The sequence below is a fragment of the Schistocerca piceifrons genome, chromosome 4, assembly GCF_021461385.2.
Source record: "Schistocerca piceifrons isolate TAMUIC-IGC-003096 chromosome 4, iqSchPice1.1, whole genome shotgun sequence".
NCBI classification, from domain to species: domain Eukaryota; kingdom Metazoa; phylum Arthropoda; class Insecta; order Orthoptera; family Acrididae; genus Schistocerca; species Schistocerca piceifrons.
Window position 1 is genome coordinate 510,680,692 of NC_060141.1, and position 27,582 is coordinate 510,708,273.

The 27,582-nt window shown below is 39.7% G+C and overlaps 1 protein-coding gene across 2 annotated transcripts in view; it reads right to left on the bottom strand.

Annotated features, from left to right (window-relative positions):
* The window catches only part of LOC124794986 (probable proline--tRNA ligase, mitochondrial), a 107,885-nt gene that overhangs the window by 21,534 nt on the left and 58,769 nt on the right, over positions 1-27,582 (bottom strand). For both annotated transcript variants that reach the window (XM_047258731.1, XM_047258730.1), the window contains one exon: positions 19,231-19,412. In XM_047258731.1, coding sequence (XP_047114687.1) covers positions 19,231-19,412 — 182 coding nt within the window. The remainder of the gene's footprint in view (positions 1-19,230; positions 19,413-27,582) is intronic.

Below are 27,582 nucleotides of genomic sequence, written 5' to 3' on the forward strand. Positions count from 1 at the left end.
ATTGCTGTGCTAATATTAGTCTTAGTCATAGGAAAGGGGAATTTTGTTAAAAATTCAGTAAAAGCGCAGCTGGGCGATGAAGTCTGGGGCCGCTGGCAGTGTGTGGTAACAGTCGGCAGCCAGTAGGCCAGGCAGGGCAAACATGGCCCGCAGCTGCAGCGGCGTATTGCACATACGATTTGTTTGGAGTGGAGCAACAGTGAGGCAGGGAACTGCAGCATTGCTTTAAGTTATTGTGATGTGTGAGGCGAGGCAGTAGGCCAGAGCCGGGAGTGGCGATGTGTAAGTGGCTGATGAATGGGAATTTACCCCTGCCATAATTTCTGTCTCTCTCTGACACTACGTCAGACGCATGGGGAAAAGCAGTATAAACAGTCAGGCACTTTTAGCTTGAGGGTTGTGGCAAGTCAGTCGAGAATTGGGTCGGACCTGTGCTGGCCTATGCTTATAGGAGCCAGTCTGGCAGCGATGTTATAAATATTCTGTGTAAACCTATACTTTGTTTCTATGTACTTGTCCAGGCTGTATTCTGCCTCTGGGGACACAACAACAGGGCAGGATGGAACGGCAGCCAGGTACTTGGAGACTGCACGGTCTGACTGAAGGAGGGAAGTGACAGCAGTCTGCAGCAGGTCCAGGATGGGCCATGTCACTTCCCATCTGGCATACCGGGGTCTGGGCGAGGCGTACGCTGTGGGAGGTGCAGCAGCACTGAAACAGCTTTAGGGGCGGTGGCGGGTGTTGCCATCCGGCAAGCACCACTAGCAGCAAGTTGTGGCATGGCATCCAGGAAGGTGCGGGTTCGAGTCCGGTCCTGTCCTGGGAGCAGCAGCGACTGAGGGCCACAGCTGACCAGTACAACCACCTTTGTCCCATGGTCAGATAGAGTAGGACAAATGGGGCAGAGGGCAGCAGGGACCAGGGACTGTAACAGTCTCTGGAATCGCGGGCAGCAGAGTGGCGCCCGTCACTACGCCTCAGCAAGCAGTGGCCGAGTAAGTGTGGCTGACTTCCATCGTCAGGCGGTCTCAATGAGCGCAGCAGCAGTGTCGGCAGTTCAGGGGTGCTGAGATGGTCAGAATCGCAGAACAGTGTGTGGGCGGTGTGCCGACATTACACTTCTGTAAACTAGCTGAATAAAGGAATACTTCTGAATAACGTTGTATCACTCTGCACTGCCCCTTGACTCTATTGAACTTGCTCGTCCTCCTGATGACAAATGGTGCAGTGAGCATGGCTTCAGCTCTGCCAACTGGAGTCTCGGGTTCGACCATCGATGGTCCACAACAGTGGCGTCAGAAATGGTGTTAGTTACAACACTGGTACCGGATTTCCACTCCCACATCTTGATGTTGAGCAAGTAGCGTTGAGGTGTGCCTGTGTAGAAGGGTAGTTGAGATGTTTGGCTGCGTTCGTTATGGATGGTCGTACACTTCTTGTTATGTCTTGTCGTTCAGGAAGTGTTCATCCATACCAGTATAGGGAGGAAAGCAGGACTGTCACCTACGCCTGAGCATGATGGGGATGAGTGAATGACATTTGAGTTATTGTTTTTGAGTCATTCGTTTGTGTTTAAATGGGTTAAGTGTCAATTAGGGTGGCCTTTTTGAAGGTGTCTTTTGTAAGTCTGGAGGAGCCTGTAGATTTATCTGAATTCAGGGGAAATGGGGGACATGTTGACATAGCGCCTAAGCAATGTAATTTTTGTAACCTGTCAGGTCATGGATTACCGTGTACAAAGAAGTTGCCAAAGAGTTGTTTTATTTGTAGCAGATTTGGACATTTGGCACACAATTGTTCAGAATGTAGATGGGTGGTGATTCTTCGCAAGAACTAAGTTTTAGGAGTTGTTTGTTGTTGTTGTTGTTGTTGTGGTCTTCAGTCCTGAGACTGGTTTGATGCAGCTCTCCACGCTACTCTATCCTGTGCAAGCTTCTTCATCTCCCAGTACTTACTGCATCCTACATCCTTCTGAATCTGCTTAGTGTATTCATCTCTTGGTCTCCCTCTATGATTTTTACCCTCCACGCTGCCCTCCAATGCTAAATTTGTGATCCCTTGATGCCTCAGAACATGTCCTACCAACCGGTCCCTTCTTCTTGTCAAGTTGTGCCACAAACTCCTCTTCTCCCCAATTCTATTCAATACCTTCTCATTAGTTAAGCGATCTACCCATCTGATCTTCAGTATTCTTCTGTAGCACCACATTTCAAAAGCTTCTATTCTCTTCTTGTCCAAACTATTTATCGTCCACGTTTCACTTCCATACATGGCTACACTCCATACAAATACTTTCAGAAACGACTTCCTGACACTTAAATCTATACTCGATGTTATCAAATTTCTCTTCTTCAGAAAGGCTTTCCTTCCCATTGCCAGTCTACATTTTATATCCCCTCTACTTCGACCATCATCAGTTATTTTGCTCCCCAAATAGCAGAACTCCTTTACTACTTTAAGTGTCTCATTGCCTAATCTAATTCCTTCAGCATCACCCGACTTAATTCGACTACATTCCATTATCCTCGTTTTGCTTTTGTCGATGTTCATCTTATATCCAACTTTCAAGACACTGTCCATTCCATTCAACTGCTCTTCCAAGTCCTTTGCTGTTTCTGACAGAATTACAATGTCATTGGCAAACCTCAAAGTTTTTATTTCTTCTCCATGGATTTTAATACCTACACCGAATTTTTCTTTTGTTTCCTTTGCTGCTTGCTCAATATACATACTGAATAACATCAGGGAGAGGCTACAACCCTGTCTCACTCCCTTCCCAACCACTGCTTCCCTTTCATGCCCCTCGCCTCTTATAACTGCCAATAACTGCCATCTGGTTTCTGTAAATAGCCTTTCACTCCCTGTATTTGACCCCAGCCACCTTTAGAATTTGAAAGAGAGTATTCCACTCAACATTGTCAAAAGCTTTCTCTAAGTCTACAAATGCTAGAAACGTAGGTTTGCCTTTCCTTAACCTATTTTCTAAGATAAGTCGTAGGGTCAGTATTGCCTCACGTGTTCCAATATTTCTACGGAATCCAAACTGATCTTCGCCAAGGTCAGCTTCTACCAGTTTTTCCATTCGTCTGTGAAGAATTTGCGTTAGTATTTTGCAGCCGTGGCTTATTAAACTGATAGTTCGGTAATTTTCACATCTGCCAACACCTGCTTTCTTTGAGATTGGAATTATTATATTCTTCTTGCAGTCTGAGGGAATTTCGCCTGTCTCATACATCTTGCTCACCAGTTGGTAGAATTTCGTCAGGACTGGCTCTTCCAAGGCCGTCAGTAGTTCTAATGGAATGTTGTCTACCCACAGGGCCTTGTTTCGACTTAGGTCTTTCAGTGCTCTGTCAAACTCTTCACGCAGTATCATATCTCCCATTCCATCTTCATCTACATCCTCTTCCATTTCCATAATATTGTCCTCAAGAACATCGCCCCTGTGTAGGCCCTCTATATACTCCTTCCACCTTTCCGCTTTCCCTTCTTTGCTTAGAACTGGGTTTCCATCTGAGCTCTTGATATTCATGCAAGTGGTTCTCTTTTCTCCAAATGTCTCTTTAATTTTCCTGCAGCCAGTATCTATCTTACCCCTCGTGAGATAAGCCTTTACATCCTTACACTTGTCCTCTAGCCATCCCTGCTTAGCCATTTTGCACTTCCTGTCGATCTCATTTTTGAGACATTTGTATTCCTTTTTGCCTGCTTCATTTGCTGCATTTTTATGTTTTCTCCTTTCATCAATTAAATTCAATATTTCTTCTGTTACCCAAGGATTTCTACTAGCTCTCGTCTTTTTATCTACTTGATCCTCTGCTGCCTTCACTACTTCATCCCTCAGAGCTACACATTCTTCTTCTACTGTATTTATTTCCCCCATTCCTGTCAATCATTCCTAATGCTCTCCCTGAAACTCTGTACAACCTCTGGTTCTATCAGTTTATCCAGGTCCCATCTCCTTAAATTTCCGCCTTTTTGCAGTTTCTCCAGTTTTAATCTACAGTTCATAACCAATAGATTGTGGTCAGAGTCCTCATCTGCCCCTGGAAATGTCTTACAATTTAAAACCTGGTTCCTAAATCTCTGTCTTACCATTATACAATCTATCTGATACCTTCTAGTATCTCCAGGATTCTTCCATGTATACAACCTTTTTTTATGATTCTTGAACCAAGTGTTAGCTATGATCAAGTTATGCTCTGTGCAAAATTCTACCAGATGGCTTCCTCTTTCATTTCTTACACCCAATCCATATTCACCTACTATGTTTCCTTCTCTCCCTTTTCCTACTCTCGAATTCCAGTCACCCATGACTATTAAATTTTTGTCTCCCTTCACTACCTAAATAATTTCTTTTATCTCATCATACATTTCATCGATTTCTTCATCATCTGCAGAGCTAGATGGCATATAAACTTGTACTACTGTAGTAGGCATGGGCTTTGTGTCTATCTCGGCCACAATAATGCGTTCACTATGCTGTTTGTAGTAGCTTACCATCACTCCTATTTTTTAATCATTATTAAACCTACTCCTGCATTACCCCTATTTGATTTTGTATTTATTGATTTTTAGGAGTAGCAGAGTGAAAATATCACTTTGCTGTCTGCACGTCCCGTACAAATTTATTCGCTTGGCGCCGGCAGCGCTAATTCGGATTATTTGGCTTGTTGCCGGCCGTTTGTCACTTTTCGGTTAATGAAAAGCTGCAAACACATTGACTTTCGCGCGCTTTAATCATTCCACAACCTCGAATTTTCTTTTCAAGTAACTTCTCTGCAAGTTCTACACTGTTATAATAATTATCCATGTAGAGGTGACGCCACTTTCCATAAGAAGGTGTCAACAGTTCCATCACTGTTTTTGCTAAAGTTTGTCCAGCGCCGGAATATATCTTGAATGAGGAAATGTATCCAGTATTTGAATCACACAGCATCCGGATTAGTATGCCATATTGTGTAATTTTCGACGGATTGTAAACTTAAAATTTAACTGTCCATGCCACAGTACCATTCTTTCCTCAGTTGATATGTTTTGACTTAGATTAAACATTTCCTTAAACTTTTTGGAAAAATAATCAATTACGAATTGCACTTTGAAAAACCGGTCGGCATTAGCCAGTTTATTGTTGTTGTCGGAAAAATGTAAAAATGATAATATTTGTCTGAATTGGTTGCAGGACATCGTTTTGTGTCTGTCAACAAATTCGTTGAACAGTAATCATCAATCCTTGCTTTTTTTACAGTTCCCATAATGATAGCAAGCCAAAACCATTTTCTAAGTTTGCGTCCCATAACGTCGACAAATCGGGCATTTTTTTTAAATCCAGTTTCCTTCTATTGCAATTTTGACTTTAATACTTGTTGGTTTCGTTGCTAATATATTCAAATAGATCATTCCCAGTATATAATTCTACAATATCTATGACACTCTGTGTATCTTTGGGAAATATGTGTGAACCCAGAGATCCTTCAAATTTATTATTGGTCCTCAGTAAAACACAGTCTGTCTTCTTTGATCCATCCGAATCAGTTGGCGACCGTAGTGTTCGTGCAAATTCTTCTTGGACGTATTTCACTATCCGACTCTCTGACGATTCTGCTTCACTTTCATTTTTTTGATAAGCAGTGTCTTCTTCCCAATCGGCCAAGTCATCCGGAACATCAGACAAGACGTCCATGCATTCATTGTAAATAATCATATTGTCTCCTTCATCCGCCATGATGAAGGTGAACAAGTACTTATAAAAACAAAAAACTTGTTGACATGTGTAACTTATTGTTACCTACACAAAACACCAACAGAATAAAAAAGATACTAAAGTGCTGCCACCGGCCACTGCGCCATACTATGCTCACGACACCACTGTGGTGTCGCCAGCTGTTGAGTGATATTATGCACACGACACCACCGTGGTGCCGCCGGCCGTTGACCACTATTTCACGCACGACACTACTGTGGTGTCACCGGTCGGCAAAGTGTTAATAATAACAGTAGAGCTATAAGCAGGAATAGTGGAAACACGGCAAGCAGCAGAGGCCGCGGCAGTGACTACAGCAGAAGCAAATTCGGGTATTGTCGGAGGCAAGGATAAGGGACAAAGAAAAATATGAAGAATTAGCGAGGAGATTTGAGGCATTGCAAGTAGGGGAAGGGATGGCAGGTGAAAGTAAATTGCAGGTCGGGGAGTGTCACAGACGGTTTGACCCAGCAATCGCGGCACTGATTAACCTCTTTTCGGGTAAAGCAACGGAGGATGTGTCGGCATTCCTTAATGACATTATCACAATGGCTGAGGCCAATGGGTGGTCGGATGTTGTAATATTGAGAGTGGCGAAGTTATACTTGATAGGGGATGCCAAGTCGTATGAACTATACCATGAAACGTTGAACAATGTGGGGACATTTGCAGAGCTTGAGGCTGTAGTTATGCCAGAGGTACCAAAAACAGAATAGTACCAGGTTTTTTCAGAAAAAATTAAGGGTGTTAGTTATGAGAAGAGATGAGACTGTGGAGATTTTCTCAGACAGGATTCGAAAGCTGAATGCACAAATGTTTGAACTGTCACCGAGTGGGGAAATGAACAGTGTGCTGTCACAGGAGGCCGAGAACGGGGCATTAGATGTGTTTTTGCGGGGAGTACCACTGGAGATATCATGTCAGGTGAGGATGGAGAATCCCAGTGATCTGCGGCGGCTCTAAGGATTGCCACCTACTTAGAGGAGGTAGATTATGCGACAAAGCAAAAGGTGGAGCAAAAAGTTCTGGCAGTGGAAATTAAGCGTTTTGGTGTGGCCAGGTAGGGCATATTAGGAGCTAGTATCAGCGTCAGTTGCGGTGTTACTCATGTGGGAAAATGGGTCACTGGGCAGCGAACTGCAGGAGTAAAAGTAGGTGGGAACCTCGGCAACAGCAGCCGCTAAATAAGAACATGACTGCTTCAACTGTTAGAGGGTGGTCCCAGCGAAATTAGATAATGCACTTGCAGGTGCACAGACCGAATGCTGTTTATTAGGTTTGGTGAATGGAAGGGAACAGAGGTTTTTGGATGACATGTGGGCACACATGTCTGTTATCGTTCTACACCTGGTTAGCAGGAGAAGGCTTGGTCCACCACGTTATAGGTTACATGGGGTGGGGGATAATAAAGTGGAGTCATTGGGTATGACGGTACTTCAATTTGTGATTGCAGGAACTAAGTTTAGTGAGCAGGTAGAGGTGTCACCATGTGTGGGTGAGGAGTATTCGGTGATTCTCAGACTGGACTTCCTTGACAAACATCGTGCAAACATAGATCTTTGGCAACAAACAGTGGAACTCAGTGGAACAAGGTTTTGCATCAGGTAAACGGTTGCAAATGGACGAATGTCGCAAAGCGCACTTTAACGTGAAGGTGACGCTAGCTAAACTGCAAACAGACTCATTAAAGGTCGATCAGCAGGATAACATACCAGCAGGTACAGGGAAGGTAGTCTGGGTTTTGATAAATACGGACTTACCAAAGGAGATACTGTACATGGTGGAGCCACTCTCAAGTAATGAGGAGTCAGATAATGCGCACTGTTTTGTGCGGAGGAGTTTAGCTCACGCAAGTTATGTGGAGGAAGATTATAGGGTTCCTGTAAGTATAGATAACTTCAGCAGAGTGGATTTTAGCTTGTCAAAAGGGTTGTTATTGGCCACATTGGGGTTTTTGGTGAAGATGACCTCAATAGGGAGGATTTAGAGGCGAGCCATAAGCAAAACGTCGATGCAGCACAATTGAGGGGAATATTGCAGCTCTTGCAGGGAGACAACAGGGTTGTGTTGGAGGAATTGTTATTGACATTTAGCAATTTATTTGGAATGGAGGGTAGGTTACTGGCAACACCAATTACAAAGCATCACATACCAATGGAGGATAATACACCAGTGCATCACATACCAATGGAGGATAATACACCAGTGTTTAGGAAACCATATTGGGTAGCACATCATATGCAACCGCTACTAGAGGAGTGTATAGAAAAACAACTATGAGATGGAATCACAGAGCATAGCAATAGCCTGTATTCAAGCAATGTAGTTCGCGTACCTAAGAAGTCGGTGGATGGTACAAGGAAATATAGGTTTTGTTGTGATTCCAAATATTACGGACACAATGGATAATCTGGGACAATGTAAGTATTTTACGATGATGGATTTATGGAGTGGATACCACCAGTTGGAAGTAGTGCCAGAGGATAGGGCAAAGACAGCTTTTACTGTTCCTGAGGGCACTATCAGTATATATGTATGCCGTTTGGGTTGAAGAATGCACCGGCAACTAGATGGGATTTAAAGGGGGTTGAAACCAACAACATATATGGTTTACCTAGATGACATTATAGTATTTTCGAAGGATATACCAGAACAATTATCGTGTTTAAGAGATGTCTTTAGAAGATTGCAGTCGGCATGGTTAAGATTAAGTTTAGGAAAATGTAATTTTGTGCAGACGCAGGTCAAATATTTAGGTCATGTAATCAGTGAACAAGAGGTTCAAACTGATTCTCGGTTAACAGAGGCAGTTCAAAATTTTCCGACACCATGTACAACAAAGCAGTTACAATCGTATATTTGGTTATATTCATATTATTGTAAATTTGTAAAGGATTTTGCTAAAATAGCCGAGCCGTTAACAAAGTAAACTAAGATGTCATTTGTGAAAGCCAACATGTTGTATCTCATTCTTCAGTTGATTCCCTGTGCCTGGGCCCATAACCTTTACTCGGTCATTTTTTAATATAAAAATGAAAGCTTTCTGAAATAATGTTTTATTAATTAATCAGGCCATGATAACAATAACTGCATACCCCAGAACACACAATCACCACTGAGTAATAACAATGAAAAGGAGTAAATAAAAAAACTGTCAATACCAATTTACATATTTCAATACATTCTAAGGGGGATAGTTTACCTATATGCTGGTGTAAATGAGAATTGAATGCAGGTAGATCTGCTTCTAGTTTGTTTTCTGACATTACAAATGGTTCAAATGGCTCTGAGCACTATGAGACTTAACTTCTAAGGTCATCAGTCCCCTAGAACTTAGAACTACTTAAACCTAACTAACCTAAGGACATCACACACATCCATGCCCGAGGCAGGATTCGAACCTGCGAACATAGCGGTCGCGCGGTTCCAGACTGTAGCGCCTAGAACCGCTCGGCCACCCCGGCCGGCCTGACATTACAATGAAATCATCAGGCAATGTTAGAGTTGCGCCATACAGCATCTCCAAAACTGCTGAATTATCTCCTCCTCTCAGACAGCTATGCTGTCGTACGATAATGGTTGGAATTAAGGCACTCCATTTATTTTTACAATGAGCTCTGATGGCTGCCTTCAATGTTCGATAGAATCTCTCTATTTTCCCATTTGATTGTGGGTGGTATTCCATACCCCGAATTAATTTAGAACCACAAACCTTAGCTAATGCATGGAATAGCTCTGACTGGAACTGAGCTTCAGCTCGACGAAACCATATATCAGGCTTTTCAGTCCACAACGGAGGGAGTTTCACACTAACTTTGTCCACTTCAATTTTTGTACCACTGTCTGGTACATCACTATTCCCTATATCTGCCATCATATTTGTTTCTTGTTTAGATTGTGTCAGGGCCACCAGTTGTTGGTCTTCTTGTAAAATTAATCACAAAAACACAGTATTTTAGATTCAAAATTATTATTTGGAAACTTCCTTTTTGTTACAGGACGAATATCGCATTCTGACAACAACACAACTTAAGTCTAGATCTGTTACTCTGTGCATTTCAAAATGTCATTAATTTTGAAAAGAAAAATCAAGTCATGGAATGAACAATTATTTACACAACTGCAGGTTATGAGCATAAACGTAATTCTACACAGAATACAGTATTTCAAGGATACGTGAAAAGAGGTGGCGGGATGAGGTATCAGCAAGAGATGCTAATGTTAATTTAGTTTATTCCAAAGTGAATTTGTGTCACCATTTGAAAGCAGCTTTCTGAAAAAAACTATCTAGAAAATCCTTAAAACACAAATAAGCCATGGATAACTCAGGGAATTAAAGTCTCATGTAAGATGAAAAGGCAAATATGCATTAAGGCCAGAATAGGTCTATATCCGGCATTAGTTGCACAATATGAAAGATACTGTAGTATTTTAAACAAAGTCATTAAAAAAAACCCAGAATTATGTACATCCTGACAGAAATAAATAATGCAGATAATCAGATTAAAATTATACGGGATATTGTCAAATGGAAGACAGGATGGCCAGTGAGTGCACAAGATACAATAACAATTACAGTAAATGACAATGTTGTGACTGGTAACTCACAAGTTGTAAGTATTCTTAACAATCACTTTCTACATGTCGCAGCAAGAGTAGGAATAAATGGTCAGTTGAAGAAGCAAGAGAATATATTAAAAGAATCATTCCACAAAACTTTAAGCAAGTACAAGTAGTACCAACATCCTTCACTGAAAATAATATAATTCTGAAAAGTTGTTCCAACGTGATAAATAATGTCCATCATGATGTATGTAATCCACCACTGGCACATCGAATTTTACCACATAAATTAAAATATGCATTTGTGAAACTGCTTTATAAGAAAGGGAACAAGAAAAATTTAAATAATTATCATCCAGTTTCTTTATCAACATCTTTTTCCAAAATATTCAAAGAAGTACAGTACTCAGGAGTAGTCTCACATTTAAGTAGAAACAATTTACTTGGCATAACATAGTTTGGATTCCTGAAGGGTTGCTCGAATGAAAATGCTATTTAGACATTCATCTAACAAATATTACAGCCATAGATAGTTAAATATCACCAGATGGTATTTTTGTGATATTTCCAAGATGTTTGATTCTGTAGATCATGTTGCAGTCTTATACAAACTTTAATTTAAGAAATTAATGGCTTTACACACAACTGGTTCAAATCATACTTAACAAATGGTAAGCAAAAAGTTATGCTGATTAAACACACAAGCATAAGCCCAAAGGCTTCAATTATGGGTTGACTCCTATTCCTTATATAATAAACAGTGGTGGCTGTGGTTTAAGAGCATGTGAAGATCTTAACTTTTGACACCTTGCAAATTTATTGGTCTGTCTCACTTGTTTCTCTGATATTCACTTAAATGTGGTGTCGAATATAGGGTACTTTTGGCTTTTATGGTTCTCAGTGCCTCATTTGTATTCCAGTCAAGTGACCTTGTTGCTGGATAATACTACTTAAATTTGATCAGTTCAGCAAACAGCAGTTTGTTGTTGGGAATTAGTTGTTTACTGTGCAGAGATTGGCTTTCCTGTGCAGTGTCAATGTGAACTCTGTTGAATTTGTTTTAAGTGCTAACACAAAAGAAAATTACCTGGAAAAATTAGCAGCAAAGAAACTAGGTCTCCCGGACCAGATCCATTGTCTGAGAAAGCGATGGAATCAAACAAGCATGACAGAAGTGAACATTTAACAAAGAAGTATATAATAAGTTGTTGTGTTGGTGCAATGTAAGAATGTCTGCTGTTCAACGTGGAAGTTAATTCGTTAACTAATACATATATTATGGATATTGCACATTTGCCCAAAATAATAAAAAAAACATGAGAACTCCCATTTACACAAAAATCTGAAACGGAGAGTAGTGAAAGCTTGAACATAATTCCATTCTTGTCTTAAAGAGTACTTAATTATATAAAAAGCAATACAATTCTTTTTTCAGTCAAGTTATCCGTATTATTATTATTATTATTATTATTATTATTACTATTGACAGTGGCTGAAGTCATATAAATATGTTGATAACCATAACTGCTACACATCAGATGCTATTCATTTCATGTTCATGTATTTATATGATTTTAAAAATCTATGAACATGAAGAATGAGCCACCACTGAATGTAAATAACCTTCCACTCAACATTCAATAAGCAGAATTGGTACTTTTTGTAGACAATACTAATGTTATGATGAATTCCATTACAGAGAAAGCAACAGAAGTCCTTAATGATGTTTTTCAAAGAATTATTAAGTTGTTCTTTAAAAATGGACTCTCCCTTACTTATGAGAAAACACACTACACGCAGTTCTGTACAACAAATAGAGTTATAGCAATAACTGATGCAGCACATAAATGGGAATCAGTAAATAGGAAAGAGTGCTCCAAATTTTTGGTTGTAGACACTGATGAAAACTTCAACTGGAAGAAGCATATTACTGAGCTTTTCAAACAATTACATTCAGCCGCTTTTGCTCTTTGTATAATTGCTGGTCTTGGAACAGACAAATGAGTCTCCTGACATATTTTGCTTATTTCATTTCAAAAATATCTTATGGAATAATTATCTGGGGTAACTCATCACTTAGTAGTGTTCACCTGCTGTCGTCTTGTAGGTACCGTTCAGCATTTTAATTGCACTATCACAGTACACATTATCTAATAAAATTTGTCATAAATAGTTCATCACAATTTGAGAAGAATATTGATGTCCACATCTACAACACTAGAGGAAAAAAAATGACCATTAGCACCAATTATTAAAGCTGTCAGTGGCTCAGAAAGGAGTTCAATGTCCATCAACAAACATTTTTGATCATTTGTCTGACAGGTAACAAAGTAAGTTTTAAATACAACTGAAAATCATTTCTTCTAGGCGAGCCCTTTATGTTGCAGCAAATGTTTGTAATTTCATTGCTGTAGCACATAGTTGGAGTCAGCCCAAACAAATAATACTCAACATGTCTTTCATATGATGCACAGCATCAATGGAAAGCATCAGTTAGTTTCTCATTATGTATAAAATGACTTTAAAAGTGGAATTTAGTGGGTACATTTGACAAAGCAGTATACCCTGGAGAATAATCAGTAGTCCAGCAGCACTTCTGCATGGCAGTGCTGTTGCTGCTGGAGTACTGATTATTCTTCATTTCACTACCACTATTCATACACATCAATAGAAGCAATATTGGACTAGGCCAATCTGGGACCACTCTTTTGAATGGGCACATAAAATTCTACTTTATAAATCATTTCGTATGTAACAGGAAACAAACAGATGTTTTCAATCAATGCTTAGTATTGCATGAAAAATGTGATGAGCATATTTGCTTGGGCTGACTACAGCTACACATTGCAAGAAAAGAGACTGTAGATATCTGCCAAAACATGAAAGACAATGTGCCTGATGACTATTTGGGTAGGCACTCTTGTGTGTGAGAGTGAGTGTGTGCATAGAATAGAAGGAGTTGCCCAGAAGAAGTGAGTTTTGGCTACATTTAAAACTTGCTTTACTTCTTGCCAGATTTTTATGTTATTGAGCAAATGATGAAACATTTTTGTTGCTGCATACTGAACTCATATAAAAGCTAGTTTTTGGTAATGTTGCATGAGTAGTGGGATTCGAAAAATAATTCATTGATGTTGGCATACATATACTGAAGAATGATTCAAATAATCTATGGAACATATAACCAACTAACCTACCTTGAAGACACTTCATGTCCATCCGAGCCAGTGTATATGCACAAAACAATACAACTCCCAAACAGTTTACTATCCAAAACAAATTAACTAATAAAATTACTTTTACTGTGACAATCATCATGCTTCATTTAGGCAGAGATTGGGTAACACATTGCTTTGCAAAAAGTGTTGTGTTACATCACAAAGTGCTGACCAGTATTTCCCTTCAGGAGGCAAAATATGTAGTACTACCAGTAAACACATGTACCAGAAAAGTAACACACTTCTTAGTTTTCAGAACTAATAGTTCCTTCGCCTGGGAGGAGACGGGGTTAAACTGGGGAAAGTGGAAAGAAGAGCACTTCACTCATAGCCCAGGGAGAGAAGGAACCACTTATAGTGAGGAAAAAGGTACACAGTGATGTAATAAACAGAGAACAGACAGTAAAACAAGAGATAGTCTTTAAATGTACTGTTCATGGTTGTCTACAGAAATTTTCCATGAGGGAGAAAGATTCAAAACTTGTAATTTTTTTATAGAATTGTTTTTGTGAGGCTGCAAACATGCCATGCACCAAGAACTAAATTTCACAAGAAGTATACAAAACTTATTCTACATTGATTATCTACTTAGTGTTTTTAAGGTAGATTACTTTGGCACCTATTCAGTAAGCATATTTCTGTAGTACATGCAAAGTACATCTTTCTATCTACATGTAGTGTCTGTTGTTTCAGATATGTCCAAAAGAACAGACACCATTTTGACCCAACAGCTACTATGAATTAAACACAAAGGAATTACCAATACTGGCAGCAAGTGGGCACTGATGTAAATCAATGGGGAAAATTGAAAATTAGTGCCAAAACGGGATTTGAATCCAAGTCTCCTGATTACTAGACAGATGCTTTGACCACTAAGGCATCTCGCTGTAGTGCTCACTACAACTGCACAGACTACACTAGCACCCCTCCCATCAGACCCAAATTCTCAACTTACGCACACGCTAGTAAGCAGAAAACCCAGATTCAGATCCCAGTCCGGCACAAGTTTTCAACTTTCGCCATTGATTTACGTCAATGCCTACTTGCAGCCAATGTCTGTCATTCCTTTGTGTTTACATCTTTTTTGTTATTAACATGAATATGTATGCCACTTTTGGATTCAGTGATCTGAAATTACATCCTCATATGATTTAGTCCAGGGTGCCTAATGAGTTAAGAAATGAAGCTAAAATCAATAACAAAAATAATTTATTCAAACTCCCATGATGTTAGGTTGAAACTGAAATTTAAAAATTTGAAATAGTAAGTAGTCAGAAAGGCTGAGAAAATACTGATGATATGAATAAAAATGCCACATTAAACCCCCATAGCAGAGAAACAGGAAATAAACATTTAAAAAAGCTTATTAACTATAATGCCATTTATCTCACTTTATTTCCTTTACAACTTCACATCTATTCACATTAATAGATTTATTGTAGTACTGTCATGATTTTAACTTTTTAGCATCAGCTGGAACAATGACATGAACAATACGTGTTTTGAAAGCTACATTTTTTTGGGTTGGTTAGGTGAAGTGCAGCCCAGAAAAATTATACCACTAGATGAATGTGGGAATCCTCCAAAAATCAGCCTCAAATTTGCCAGTAAAATCAAATTTTAGCAGCCTAGGACTACACCAAAGTAATCTTTATCTCTTCAGTTTGCCACATTATTGTGCAACATGCCTACTGGAATGTGGAATTCATAGCTCTGTGATTGCATGTGGCATTGTGTTGCACCTGTAGACTTTGACAGTGTCTCAATCCTGGAGGGCACATGTTTTTGACCTTGAAATTCCACATTTTTACCCCTCTTTTATATCCCAGAAAACTGTTTTTTCTTTTTTTGACTGGTGTGTTTGGGATTAAGTGTATGTGTAAACACATCAATATAGCATGGCTGGGTTCTTTCAAGTGTGCTAAAACAGATCTGTCACGTAAAACTCGACGTAGAATTAGCAAGCCATAATGTTTTTTCTTTTTCCACAGACATTTAGTAAACTATTGTTTACATTCTGTTTTGCATCAAGGGGAGGGGGGATTCTTATGGGATCTGGGGGCGGATCATGGAATCTGTGCACCATGGTTAGAGACTGGCTCTTTTCTGCAGCCCCTGAAGGAGAAAGGAACAGAAAAAGATTGAAGATATTATTTCAGCATGGTTCTGCAAAGGTTTTGTATCCATCTTCACTGAAGGACAGCACCAAACCACTGCTGCACCAAGGAATTGGCATAATTTCACAGAACAGAATGACAACTAAGAATACTAAAGGTATGTAGTCATTGATAACACTGCAGTATTTCTCATCTCAGTCAATGTTAAATTTGCAGTTAAGTGGGGTCACAGCCAATGACTGCTGCAAATTCAAGAGAATAATCTAATAAATAAGATGTCTGTACCCAGAGTCTAAGAGTGGGCATGAGGTCCCTCTTGGCCCCTATTGCAAACACCTAAGGTACTGTTAATATCGCTAAAAAGCAAATAGGACTGCAAGAAAATGGGAAATTATTGCTAAATGCTGGAAAACTGTAGCCATCCAAGAAATGTGCCTTCGTACCAATGATGAGGATGAAATGATGATGAGGACAACACAATACCCAGTCTATGAGCAGAGAAACTCTCCAACCTGGCCGGGAATCGAACCTGACCCCCTGCATGGGAGGTAAGCATGTTACCATTCAGCTAAGCAGGTGGGTCTACAAGTGAGGGAAGAAACTAACACAGAACGGGGAGGAGACCAGTCAACAGTGAAAGAGGATAACCAAACAACAAAAGTGGACTGTAAAGTAATAAGACAATATTAAAAAAAAGAAGGAGGTCACTAAACATTGAAAAAAGTGTGCTAAATAAAGAAAAAAAATCACTAAATAAAGGAAATGCTCACTTGTCAAAACCAAAAGTTCAGTAAAGAAAGGAAGAAAGGCACCAAACAATGAAAGAGGATCACTAAATAGGGGCAAACAATTGTGAAACAAGGAAAAAGGTTGTTGAACATAAGAAAAAAAGGTTGCTACATATGGAGACATGGTGCGTGGACACGAAAGGAACTCAAATTGTAAAAGGAGTGCCAAAATGATAAAAAAGATGACATACATGACTTGCAGATAACACACAACAAAACTTATATCCGGCATCCCCTAAGGAAGTCTGATGGACACACTGCTGCTCCTAATCCAAACAATAGATTTAGGAGACAATCTGAGCAGCCTTTTTAGATTGTTTGCAGATGATGGTGTTGTTTACTGTCCAGTAAATTCGTCAGAAGATCAAAACCAATTGAAAAATGATTCTGACAAGATATCTGTATGATGTGACAAGTGTCAATTGACTTTAAATAATAAAAAGTGTTATGTCAACCACATGAGTATTAAAAGGAAGCCATTAGATTTTGGTTACATGATAAAACACACAAATCTAATGGCTGTTAATTCTATTAAATACCCAGGGATTACAATTACAAACAACTTAAACTGGAACACCCACATAGAAAATGTTGTGGGGAAGGTGAACCAAAGACTGCATTTTATTGACAGAACGCTTGAAGATGCAACACATCTACTAAAGACACTGCATACACTTACACTTGTGTGTTGGCTTCTGGAGTAATGTTGTGTAGTACGGGATCCTTACCAAATAGGACTAACAAAAGACACCGAAAAATTTTGCAGGAGGGCAGCTCATTTTGTGTTGTTGTGAAAAAAGGGAGATAGTGTCATGGATGTGGTATGTGAGTTGGGGAGATTATCACTACAATAAAGGCATTTTTTGCTGCAGTAAGATTTTTTCATGAATTTAAATCAACAACTTTCTCCTCTGAATGGAAAAATATTTTGTTGATACCTACCTACAAAGGGGGAAATGAACATCTTAATAAAACAAGAGAAATCAGAACTCGCACAGAAAGATTTAAGGGTTCATTTTCCCAGATGCTGTTCTGGATTGAAACGATAGAGAAGAAGTCTGAAGGTGGTTCGATGAAGCCTCTGCCAAGCTCTCATGTCAGAAGGTAAAATAGTTATGTAGTTGTAGATGAATGAAAGAAGAAGCCAGAAAAGTGAATGGTTGTATCAAAGAATAATTCAGACAACAAAACTAATAAATTACAAGTCAAAATTTTTTGTTGGTAATTACTTTGAAGAGACAAAATAAATTGTACCACTGAGAGACCCATGTGAAAGTGATATACCATACTTCTGAGCTTTCAAAACAAGTATTTTCTCCCTTTGGGGGGAGACAAGAATAAGTTGGGGAAGGTTAAAAGGAAGGGCAGGGCACCACAACTTTGAGATGAGAGCGATCTACCTGTAGCCTACCTTTCAAGCAATAGAAAATCCAGGATGTAATGTAATAATATAATGAAAAGGATAGTTTGTACTCACCATACAGGGGAGATGCTGAGCTGCAGAAAGGTACAACAAAAAAAAAACTGTCAGATAGTTAGCTTTTGGCCAACAAGGCATTTGTCAAACAAAGACACCACACACACACACACACACACACACACACACACACACACACACACAGTTCACAAACACAACATCGGAGTCTCTGGGAGCTGGAGCTATTTTTGACAAAGGCCTTGTTGGCCGAAACCTAGCTTTCTGACAGTCTTTTTGTTGTGCCTTTCTGCAACTCAGCATCTCCGCTATATGGTGAGTAGCAACTACCATTTTCATTATATTGTTGTAGTCTGTCTTTGTCATCTCTACAGGTCAGTTCCTCTTAAACCGGGGTCTGAAAGACCTTTCCTTCCTGTAATTCTTCTCCAGCTTATCACTCTCTCTCCTCCCCAAGGAAGAAAATATTAGCTTCAAAAACTAGAAAGTGTATTACCTTTACATGTGTCTATTGGCAGTACTACACATGTTACCTCTTGAAGGTAAAAACTGGCCAGCAATTCTCTCTCAAAAACCAAATTCAGATGTCTTAAATGCATCTGTCTCATATAAGACACTGTCATGACTACATGTATACTACAATATTGTGTCACTGTTGCCACGACTGATGATGGTTTTGGAGGATTCATGGAAAAGTATGAAACACAGTGCACATAGCCCAATCTTCTCAAATAGCAACAAGGAGATCACCAGTTTAATGTCTGCAATATTTCCGTAGAAGGTATAAAATGGGCAACACTTGATGTAGGAACATATTGTGACTGTAATCAGTGGTTGATGATGAATACAAAGGGCTTGAAATGTATTCTCTTATCAATAATATTTACTGGCTTAAACTGGTTCATATTTATCAAAGACAAAGCAGTATGTCAAAACATGAAAAATCACAGAATCCAAAGTGCTAACAAGGCATAACACACTATGGAGAAACTAACCTTTAAGTAGGAATAGGTACATAGCAGGAGGATAAAGAAAGAAACTATAGCCACATCTGAAAGGCCAGAGTTGATGTCAGTATTGTGGTTAAGGTATTTTGAGAGTAAATGAGCCTCATTTACAGGAAAATGACTTGTACTTCTAATAATTATGACCATTAGTGAGTTGTAAATTTTTTTTATAATGTTCAGCAGCTGTAAAAGTGTCTGAAAACTGGAGTGCCTGAGTGTTGATAAACTATGCAGTAGTCTTATCATAAGACAAGAAAGCACTCTAAAAAACTTTAAAAATTATGGAAGAACACAATATATATTTAAAAAATAGCAGTTCACTATAAGTCTAGCTTTAAGAATATATTGCATATTAATACCTCTATCCCACTCCGTCTCTTGAAATTTTTGCTTTTGCATTCTGGGCAGTCTCCAGAAAAAATGTCTTCACTTACAACATAGTTGCAACTTTCACAAATATATAATCTGTCTTCCCCTGCTTCTGATATGAAGTGGTACTCATGGGAAAGAGTCCCACCCATTATACCTGATGCCGCCTGAACTGGGAAAAAAAGGGACTGATACATGTAAACAGTACTCTAGATTATGGAACAAGTTTATATTCTACAACAACAACAACTACTACTACTACTAAAAAGTAATAAAAAGAAAATAAAAGACATTAAAAATACAAAAAAATCCATTTGTTCAGTGTACTTGGAGTGCAGTAAACTGCAGCACATTTTCAAAGCAGCTGTAAGAGAAAATACCTACCCCTGAGGCATACTCTAATACACACTACTAAAGTGCTGCTTGAACTGAAAGTTGTTAGTTGCAATTATGTTAGACGAAACAAGTTTATCTCCTATATTTGTCTGGTAAGAGGCAGAGAGGTGGTGCAGCAATAGCTTGGGTTAAATCCCAAATATTTACATTTTGATATGTGTGTGTTTAAAAATTACCACTCAGATAACTGCTGAAATAACATAGAGAAAACAACAACCCCCCCCCCCCCCCCCCCCCCCCCCCCCCCACACACACACACGGGAAGAACATCTGAAGCTATAAATTCTGTAAAAAAAAAGTTAAAATGTAACTGTAAAGTAAATCAAATAAGTAGGGCTGGTTCATTAGTGAAAAACTGGAGCAGCCAGCTATTCTGAAAATCTGCTAAAATCGATCTCCTTAATTTAGATGGAAGTCTGGGTACAAAAAATTTTAAGTTTCATGTCACATTTGTCTCATCAACCAGAACTGAGGACCTGTTTCCATGCTAGACTGCAATTAGCTCTTCTCAAAATAAAAAAAATTAAAATATTCAGTTAATATATGATATATGAAAAGAATAATGCTTCATGCCCACAGACTGACAATTGTTCCCATCAAAGGAGATAGCCAAGTGTCATTGGATGGGGGGCGTCTTATTTTCAAAAATGCCAGGAAGTTGTCTTTCTATTGGAGTGGATACAAAGACATTTGCCACAGGTGAGAGGTATGCATAATAAACTACAGCTTCTCATTTGTTGCCACCGCCACTCACTCATTCACTTGCACATGAGCTTTCTCCTCATCAATGCAGAAATGGGATGCAAGGAAACTTTAAAGGGTGCTACCATTTGCTTCATGCTAACATCTTCGGTTGCTTAATGAGATGGTTCATTTCCATATGTTCTCATGTGTTGTGATATCCAGCAACCAACTAAGCAACAAGTGGATTCCCTTTCATATTGTTAGGTTATATTTCTGAGTTGGCTCTTTATTTTGGCATTTGATGTCACTTGTTCACAACATCACTATCAGCTGTTACCTCAGATAATTTGGTGGTTCTAGTGGGAAATGCAAGCCAACTTATATAAAATTCTTTATATATTTTTTGAAATAAGTTATATTAGCTTACACACATGCATTAGCTCACAGTAAGAACAATTACAAATGCCTTTATGTATTCTCATTTCTTTCATGCAATCCAGTCTATGGATTCATCATTTGTATGGCCGCATTGTCTGTGGCTGCTTTATGCACATATGCACGTAACAGGTCTGTTCAGAAAATTCCGGAACATTCATAATTTCGTGGCAATGGCATGTTGGCATCCTAGCACATGCCTTTTTTTAATGTGTAACCACCATAAGTTTCACTGTTGTATGGCTGTTAGGTACAGTTCTGTGCTGTATTGAGTGGAACATTGTATCACAGAGTTTGCGAATTTCGAGATGGTAGATTTAAAGGAGCAAACGCATCTGCATAACTCGAGAAAACCTTTACAGAGACACACAGAATGAAGCCTAGGATGATGAGAGCTTATGCCATACTCGATGTTATGAATGGTTCACATGGTTTAAAAATGGCTGAGCGGAAGTTAAAGATGACCTTAGGTACTGCCAGCAAAAAACCAAATGTATGGTTCCGATAGGTGGATGACACATTTGTGCTGTGGAGACATGGCAGGGAGGAACTAAGCCGGTTCCACGAACATCTGAATAGTGTAAACTCGAGAATTCAGTTTACAATGGAGGAGGAGGTAGATGGCAAATTACATTTCCTCGATGTGCTTGTTTTTAGAAACGAAAATGGTAGTTTGGGCCACTCAGTATACCACAAACCCACGCACACGGCCCATTATTTCCACCGAACCACTACCCACAACAGAAGCGGGGTGTTATCAAGATGTTAGTGGACAGAGGTAGAATTATTTGTGAACCTGAGTTGCTTGACACTAAGATGCAACATCTCCACAATGCACTAATGAAGAACGGATATTCGTCCACGGAAATAAAACGTGCGTTGAGGCAGCCACGCAGAAATCACAGTGACGTACAGGCTACTGCAAAATCTAAGGTTTTCCTGCTGTTTGTTAAAAATGTAACGGAAAGAATACGGAGGATCTTGACAAAGCGGAATATTACCGTAATTTACAAGCCCACCAGGAAGATACAGGATTACCTTAAGCCTGCCAAGGATGCTCGCAAGCCATTGGAAAAAAGCTGGAGTGTATAGGATCCCATGCAGCTGTGGAGATGTTTAGTGGGTACCACTAAAAGAACTGTTTCTAAACGTTTGGAAGAGCACAAGGGCAATTGTAGAAGAGGAGAAACAGAACGATCAGCTGTTGCAGAGCATGCTTTCCAGCCCGCGAACCACAATATTCGTTTCGAGGAGACGCAAGTACTAGTAGCCACAAGCGGATATTACAAAAGGCTCTACAGGGAGGCAATCGAAATCGCTAAACACCCTAATAATTTAAATCGAAAGGAGGAGGGCGTGAAATTAAATGGTATATGGATGCCAGTGTTAAAGAAGATGTGTACCACTCGTCCACTACTGGGTGATGGCAACGGCGATCGACGGCAACGGACAGCGGCCAATTGCACTGACGTTTTCAAAACACGTGATGTCACGCAGCGGCGCGGGATCGCGCGGACACGGAATTTAGTGGCAGTCAGTAGCGAGCCAGTGGGTGTGTTGGACTTTCCATCGAGCTATAGACTCCCTTGAAGATGTTTCCCGCAGACGGAGATGAAACGTTGGGAATTGACACAGAATTCATCAACCGACCAAGGGATAACAGCCCGGATAATTATAATGGACATGATATTTCTGGCCGTGAAAGTCTACATTTTAGTACCTGTCAGGAACATCAACAATATAGTTTGTGCCAATTGAAGATTGATTGTACAAGAAATTGCAGAGAACTATAAGATTGCAGTTGGATTGTCATAAAATCTTGACACTGCATCTTGGAATACATCATGTTGCTGCCAAGTTCATCCCACGGCATGAGTCAAGACCAGAAAGACCTTCACCTTGCAATCTGTGAAGAATTTTTGGATTATGCAAATGAGAATGAGATGTTCCTTAAGAGAATCAAAACTTGTGATGAGACATGAGTCTATAGTTACGATGTTGAGACTAAGGTTCAGTCTTCACAATGGGTCAGGAAAGGTTCTCCAAGACCAAACAAAGTTCGTCAGGTCAGGTCAAATGATAAAGCCATTCTGACAGTTTTCTTCGACTTTGAAGGATTAGTTCATTATGAATTTGTGCCACAGTGACAAACTGCTAATCGATGGTACTATCGGGACATGTTGCGATGCCTGTGAGAAAATGTGAGAAGGAAATAGCCTGAAATGCAGCCAGACAATTCATAGCTCTTGCATCAGGATAATGCACCCACACACTCATCCCTATTGGTGCATGACTATCACACAAAAGACGAAACCACTGTGTTGCCTCATTCTCTGTACTCTCCAGACCTGGACTTTTTTTTATTTCCAAAGCTGAAAACTGCATTGAAAGCACAAAGATTTGTGATAGATGAGATAAAAGAAAATTCACAGATGGCACTCTGTGCAAACCAGCATTACGCATACCAAGACTTCTTCCAGAAGTGCAAATGGTGTTGGGAGTGGTGCATCAATTGTGGAGGAGAGTATTTTGATTGAGACCATGCACAATAAGTAAAAGATAAGCACAGAAAAATTTTGTGGATGAAGTTACGGAATTTTTTGAATAGACCTCGTATTAACACCACGAATGGCCAGAGAAGCTACAACAACATAACCTGGCTACTGTTTCATGATCAATTTCGATCTGCACACCAGCAGAAGGCGGAAGTTGTTCCTAGGGACATGAAATGCTCCTGTGTATTTGCTATGAAATTAGCTACACCATAGGATGTCAAGATGCGACTGTACTTCTTTATTAATGCAATATCATGAACTGTCACTTAGTCTACTCCAAAGAAGAGACAAAAATACACCATGTGCAATTTATTCTGCTGATGGCAACTCACACACAGCCTTCCCCTCCCCCACTGCAGTAGAGCAGAGGTCCTGGAACATAATGGTACTTGGAGTATTTGTGCCAGCCTGCTTTAGTGTGGGTTCCTTTATGTGTTGATGGCAGTGTGTTACCTGCTTATGCTGTATCCTCTTTGGTCCATTCCGGCATAGTGGGTGCAACTTTCTTCTGCTGTTCGTGCCTTATTTCATCAATTGTCACCACCATGTGGGTGGGCTTTACCCATTCTAGGGACATGTTTACCATTGCAGTCTCTTTGCATGGAATGATCTCTTTTCAAAATACTGTACAGCTGAGCATATGATGGTTGCAAATGTGGACATACTGCTTCAGTCCACAGCATTAAATGGGAACACCACTGAAATTTTCCTGTTCCTCTATTGCCAACTGGAGCTCTTCTACATACCTCTGTACATTGTCCCATACATCCGTAGATCTGTTAGCTGCCTTGTGGTCTGAATCTGAATCGCCTCTTGTACCAACGATATCGTCTGACTTTGCATGCCTACTTGTGTATTTTCACATTTTTGGGGGACACCACTCTGTAGTACCACTGCGTATTCATTACAAAATTGGTTAGACCACAGGAAGTGAAAATGCTATACAAAACACTTTCTTTCTTTATTAATGCAATATCATGAACAGGAAAAAGAATCAATTACAAAGAGTGATAATCATTCAAGGATTAAACAAACTAACAAAGTTTCACTTATTGCGCTTCAAAGACGACACAAAAGTTTACTGTGTGCAATTTATTCTGCCAGTGACAACTCTCACTCGTGAATAAGTCAGTGATAACACCACATTAAAAGGCAATGTACAACATAAACAAAATAGAAACACAATAAATGCAATTTGTAAAAGAATTTGTAAGTCACGATTCTTATCTAGCATCAGCAAGTTAAAATAACATGTGAAACACTGTCTGTGTTTTGTGCTGTAAACAGGAAGAAATATTCACTTTTTACTCTCTTCTTCTTTTTTCAGATAAAGTAGAATAGGGAATGTCTTGTCAGGCTGACCTCTCATTTGTTCATTATGGTGAGAGAATTTTTAATTTGTATCTGTTGGGAAAAATAGAATGTTATCTGACAGAAGTAGTGCCAATAAAATTTCTGTGGACTTCACTGTGGATACTTGATGAAACATCATTATATAGAAAAAAATACTTGTTTTACAGCAGTACTAACCAGTGATGTCAGTGCTGAAAACAGATTGCTAGTTAATTTTTTTCAGTTAATTGAATTATGGAAACAAAATAAACAACTGTTATGTCCCTTTAGTATACTGAGTGTTCATTCAGTAGTTTATTGAAGACAAATTTTGACCTTTTAAGTCAATGAAAGATAATTTTTTCACTTTCTTTCATTCATTATAATCAATAATTTTAGAAAGCCTGCAACAGTGTCACTGATGATTTTAAAATTTTATTTTTTTTCATGTGTAGCACAATGCATTTCAAGAACTGATCCTTATTATCAAATGTAAAATACCAATGTAAATATCTGCACTTGGAAATGAGAATGAATTCTCAAAATGCTTGGAGCTAGGCCTGAAAAAATACAGAATGGCTGCAGTGTTTTATTATTTAAAACACAACTTCTTTACTTTAGTCAAATTTTTGTCAGGAAAACTTATTGCAGAGAAAGGTTATTTAGAATGGCAAAATTGCAGTGAACCATCACTAACTTTTCTAACATGACGGAATTTAAAATTTCTAACTTGGCTGAATTTAATGTAAAATTAAGCAATGGAAAATCCAGGATGGAATAATAACAATATTATGAAAAGGATAGTTGCTACTCACCATACAGCAAACAGGCACATCAAAAAGACTGTCAAACAAAGCTTTCGACCAACAGGCCTTCTTCAGAATAGACACACACACACACGACCAGAGATTGCGAGCAGCGGTGCATGATGGGTGAAGAAAACTGGGTGGTGGGGTGTGGGACAGTAAAGTGATGCTTGTGGGAGCACACACAGATGAGATGGGGAGAGGGTAGGGCAGCTAGGTGCAGTCAAGAGAGAGAGGAAGGGCAGGTGGGGGCAGGGGGGGGGGGCAGGTGTGGGGGGGGGGGGGGGGGGCAGCTAGGTGCAATCGAGAGGTTAGAAGTAGGGCAGGTGGGAAGCGGTGGGGGCACCGGAAAAAGAAAAAAGTAAAAAGACTGTGGATGTGTTGGTGGGATAGAGGGCTGTGTAGTGCTTGAATGGGAACAGGGAAGGGGGTAGCTGGTGGATGTATTATAGGGAGAGTTCCCACCTGCGCAATTCAGATTACCTGGTGTTGGTGGGAAGGGTCAAGATGGCACAGGCCATGAAGCAGTCACTAAAATGAAGAACGTGGTGTTGGGCAGCATGCTCAGCAACTGGGTGGTCCAAGTGGCCACAGTCTGTCAGTGGCCACTTATGCAGACAGACAGGTTGTTGGTTGTCATGCCCACACAGAATGCAGCATAGTGGCTGCAGATTATCTTGTAGATCACATCCCTTTGATGGGATAGGTGATCCTTGTGACAGGACTGGTGGAAGGATGTATGGGACAGATCTTGCATCTAGCTGTATTACAGAGATATGAGCCATGAGGCAAGGGGTTGGGGTCAGGGGTTGGGTAAGAATGGACAAGAATATTGTGTAGGTACAGTGCATGGTAGAATAGCACTATGGGAGGGGTAGGAAGGATAGTGAGTAGGACATTCCTAATTTCCCTCATTTCAGGGCATGACAAAAGGTAGTCAGAACCCTGGTGGAGAATGTGATACAGCTGCTCCAGTCCTGGATGGTACTGAGTTTTGAGGAGAATGCTCCTCTATGGCTGGATAAAGATAAGGCTTGGGAGATCTGTTTTTGTACAAGGTTGGGAGGCTAATTACAGTCTGTAAGGCCTCAGTGAGACCCTTGTTAATTTAGAGAGGGATTCCTTGTCACGACAAATGTGATGGCCACAGGTGATTAGGCTGTATGGAATGGACTTCTTGGTATGGAATGGGTGGCAGCTGTCAAAGTGGAGGTATTGCTGGTTGTTGATAGGTTTGATATGGACGGAAGTACTGACATAGTCATCTTTGGAGTGGAGGTCAACATCAAGGAAGATTGCTCGTTGAGTTGAGGAGGACCAGGTGAAAAGTGCTTGGGGGAGATGGTGTTGAGGTTTTGGAGGAATGTGGATAGAGTGTCTTCGCCTTCAATCTAGATCATGAAGATATCATCAATGAATCTGAACCAGGTGAAGGGTTGGAATTCTAGGTGGTTAGAAAGGATTTCTCTAAATGGCCCATGAATATGTTGGCATAGGAGTGTGCCATGCAGGTGCCCATAGCTGTACCCAGATTTGTTTTACCTTCAAAGGAGGAATAATTGTGGATTAGAATTTAATTGGTCATAGTGACTAGGAAGTAGGTTGTAGGTTTGGAATCCATCAGGATTTGTGAAAGGTAGTGTTCAACAATGGCAAGGTCCTGGGCATTTGCGATGTTAGTGTAAAGAGAGGTGGTATCAACAGTGATGAGCAGGACACCACGTGGTAAAGGAACAGGAACTGTGGGAGTCAGTCTAACCATCTAACATCCCTACTGCATCTATCTGCCCTACCTCTCTCCACCTCAGACCTGTATGCTCCTGTTCTTTCTGACAATTGTGCAATAATGCAATTTAGCTTTCTTTTACACAAAATTCTGAAGTCTGGTCTTAGGTATACAGGACATATATAATCATTGGTCACATTTGGGAATTTCAAACTTTATTGTCTTTTTGCACACTTTAGTACAACACATTTTAATTTAATTCATCAGAATTGTAATGAAACCTAATTATTCTGCAAAGATGTAAGTAATACTGTAATAAACTGCAAGACAAACTGACACTTTTATTTTTATGCAGTCTCTTATATGCCGGGTGGTGAAGACATATTCAATTATCAAAACTAAATCTGG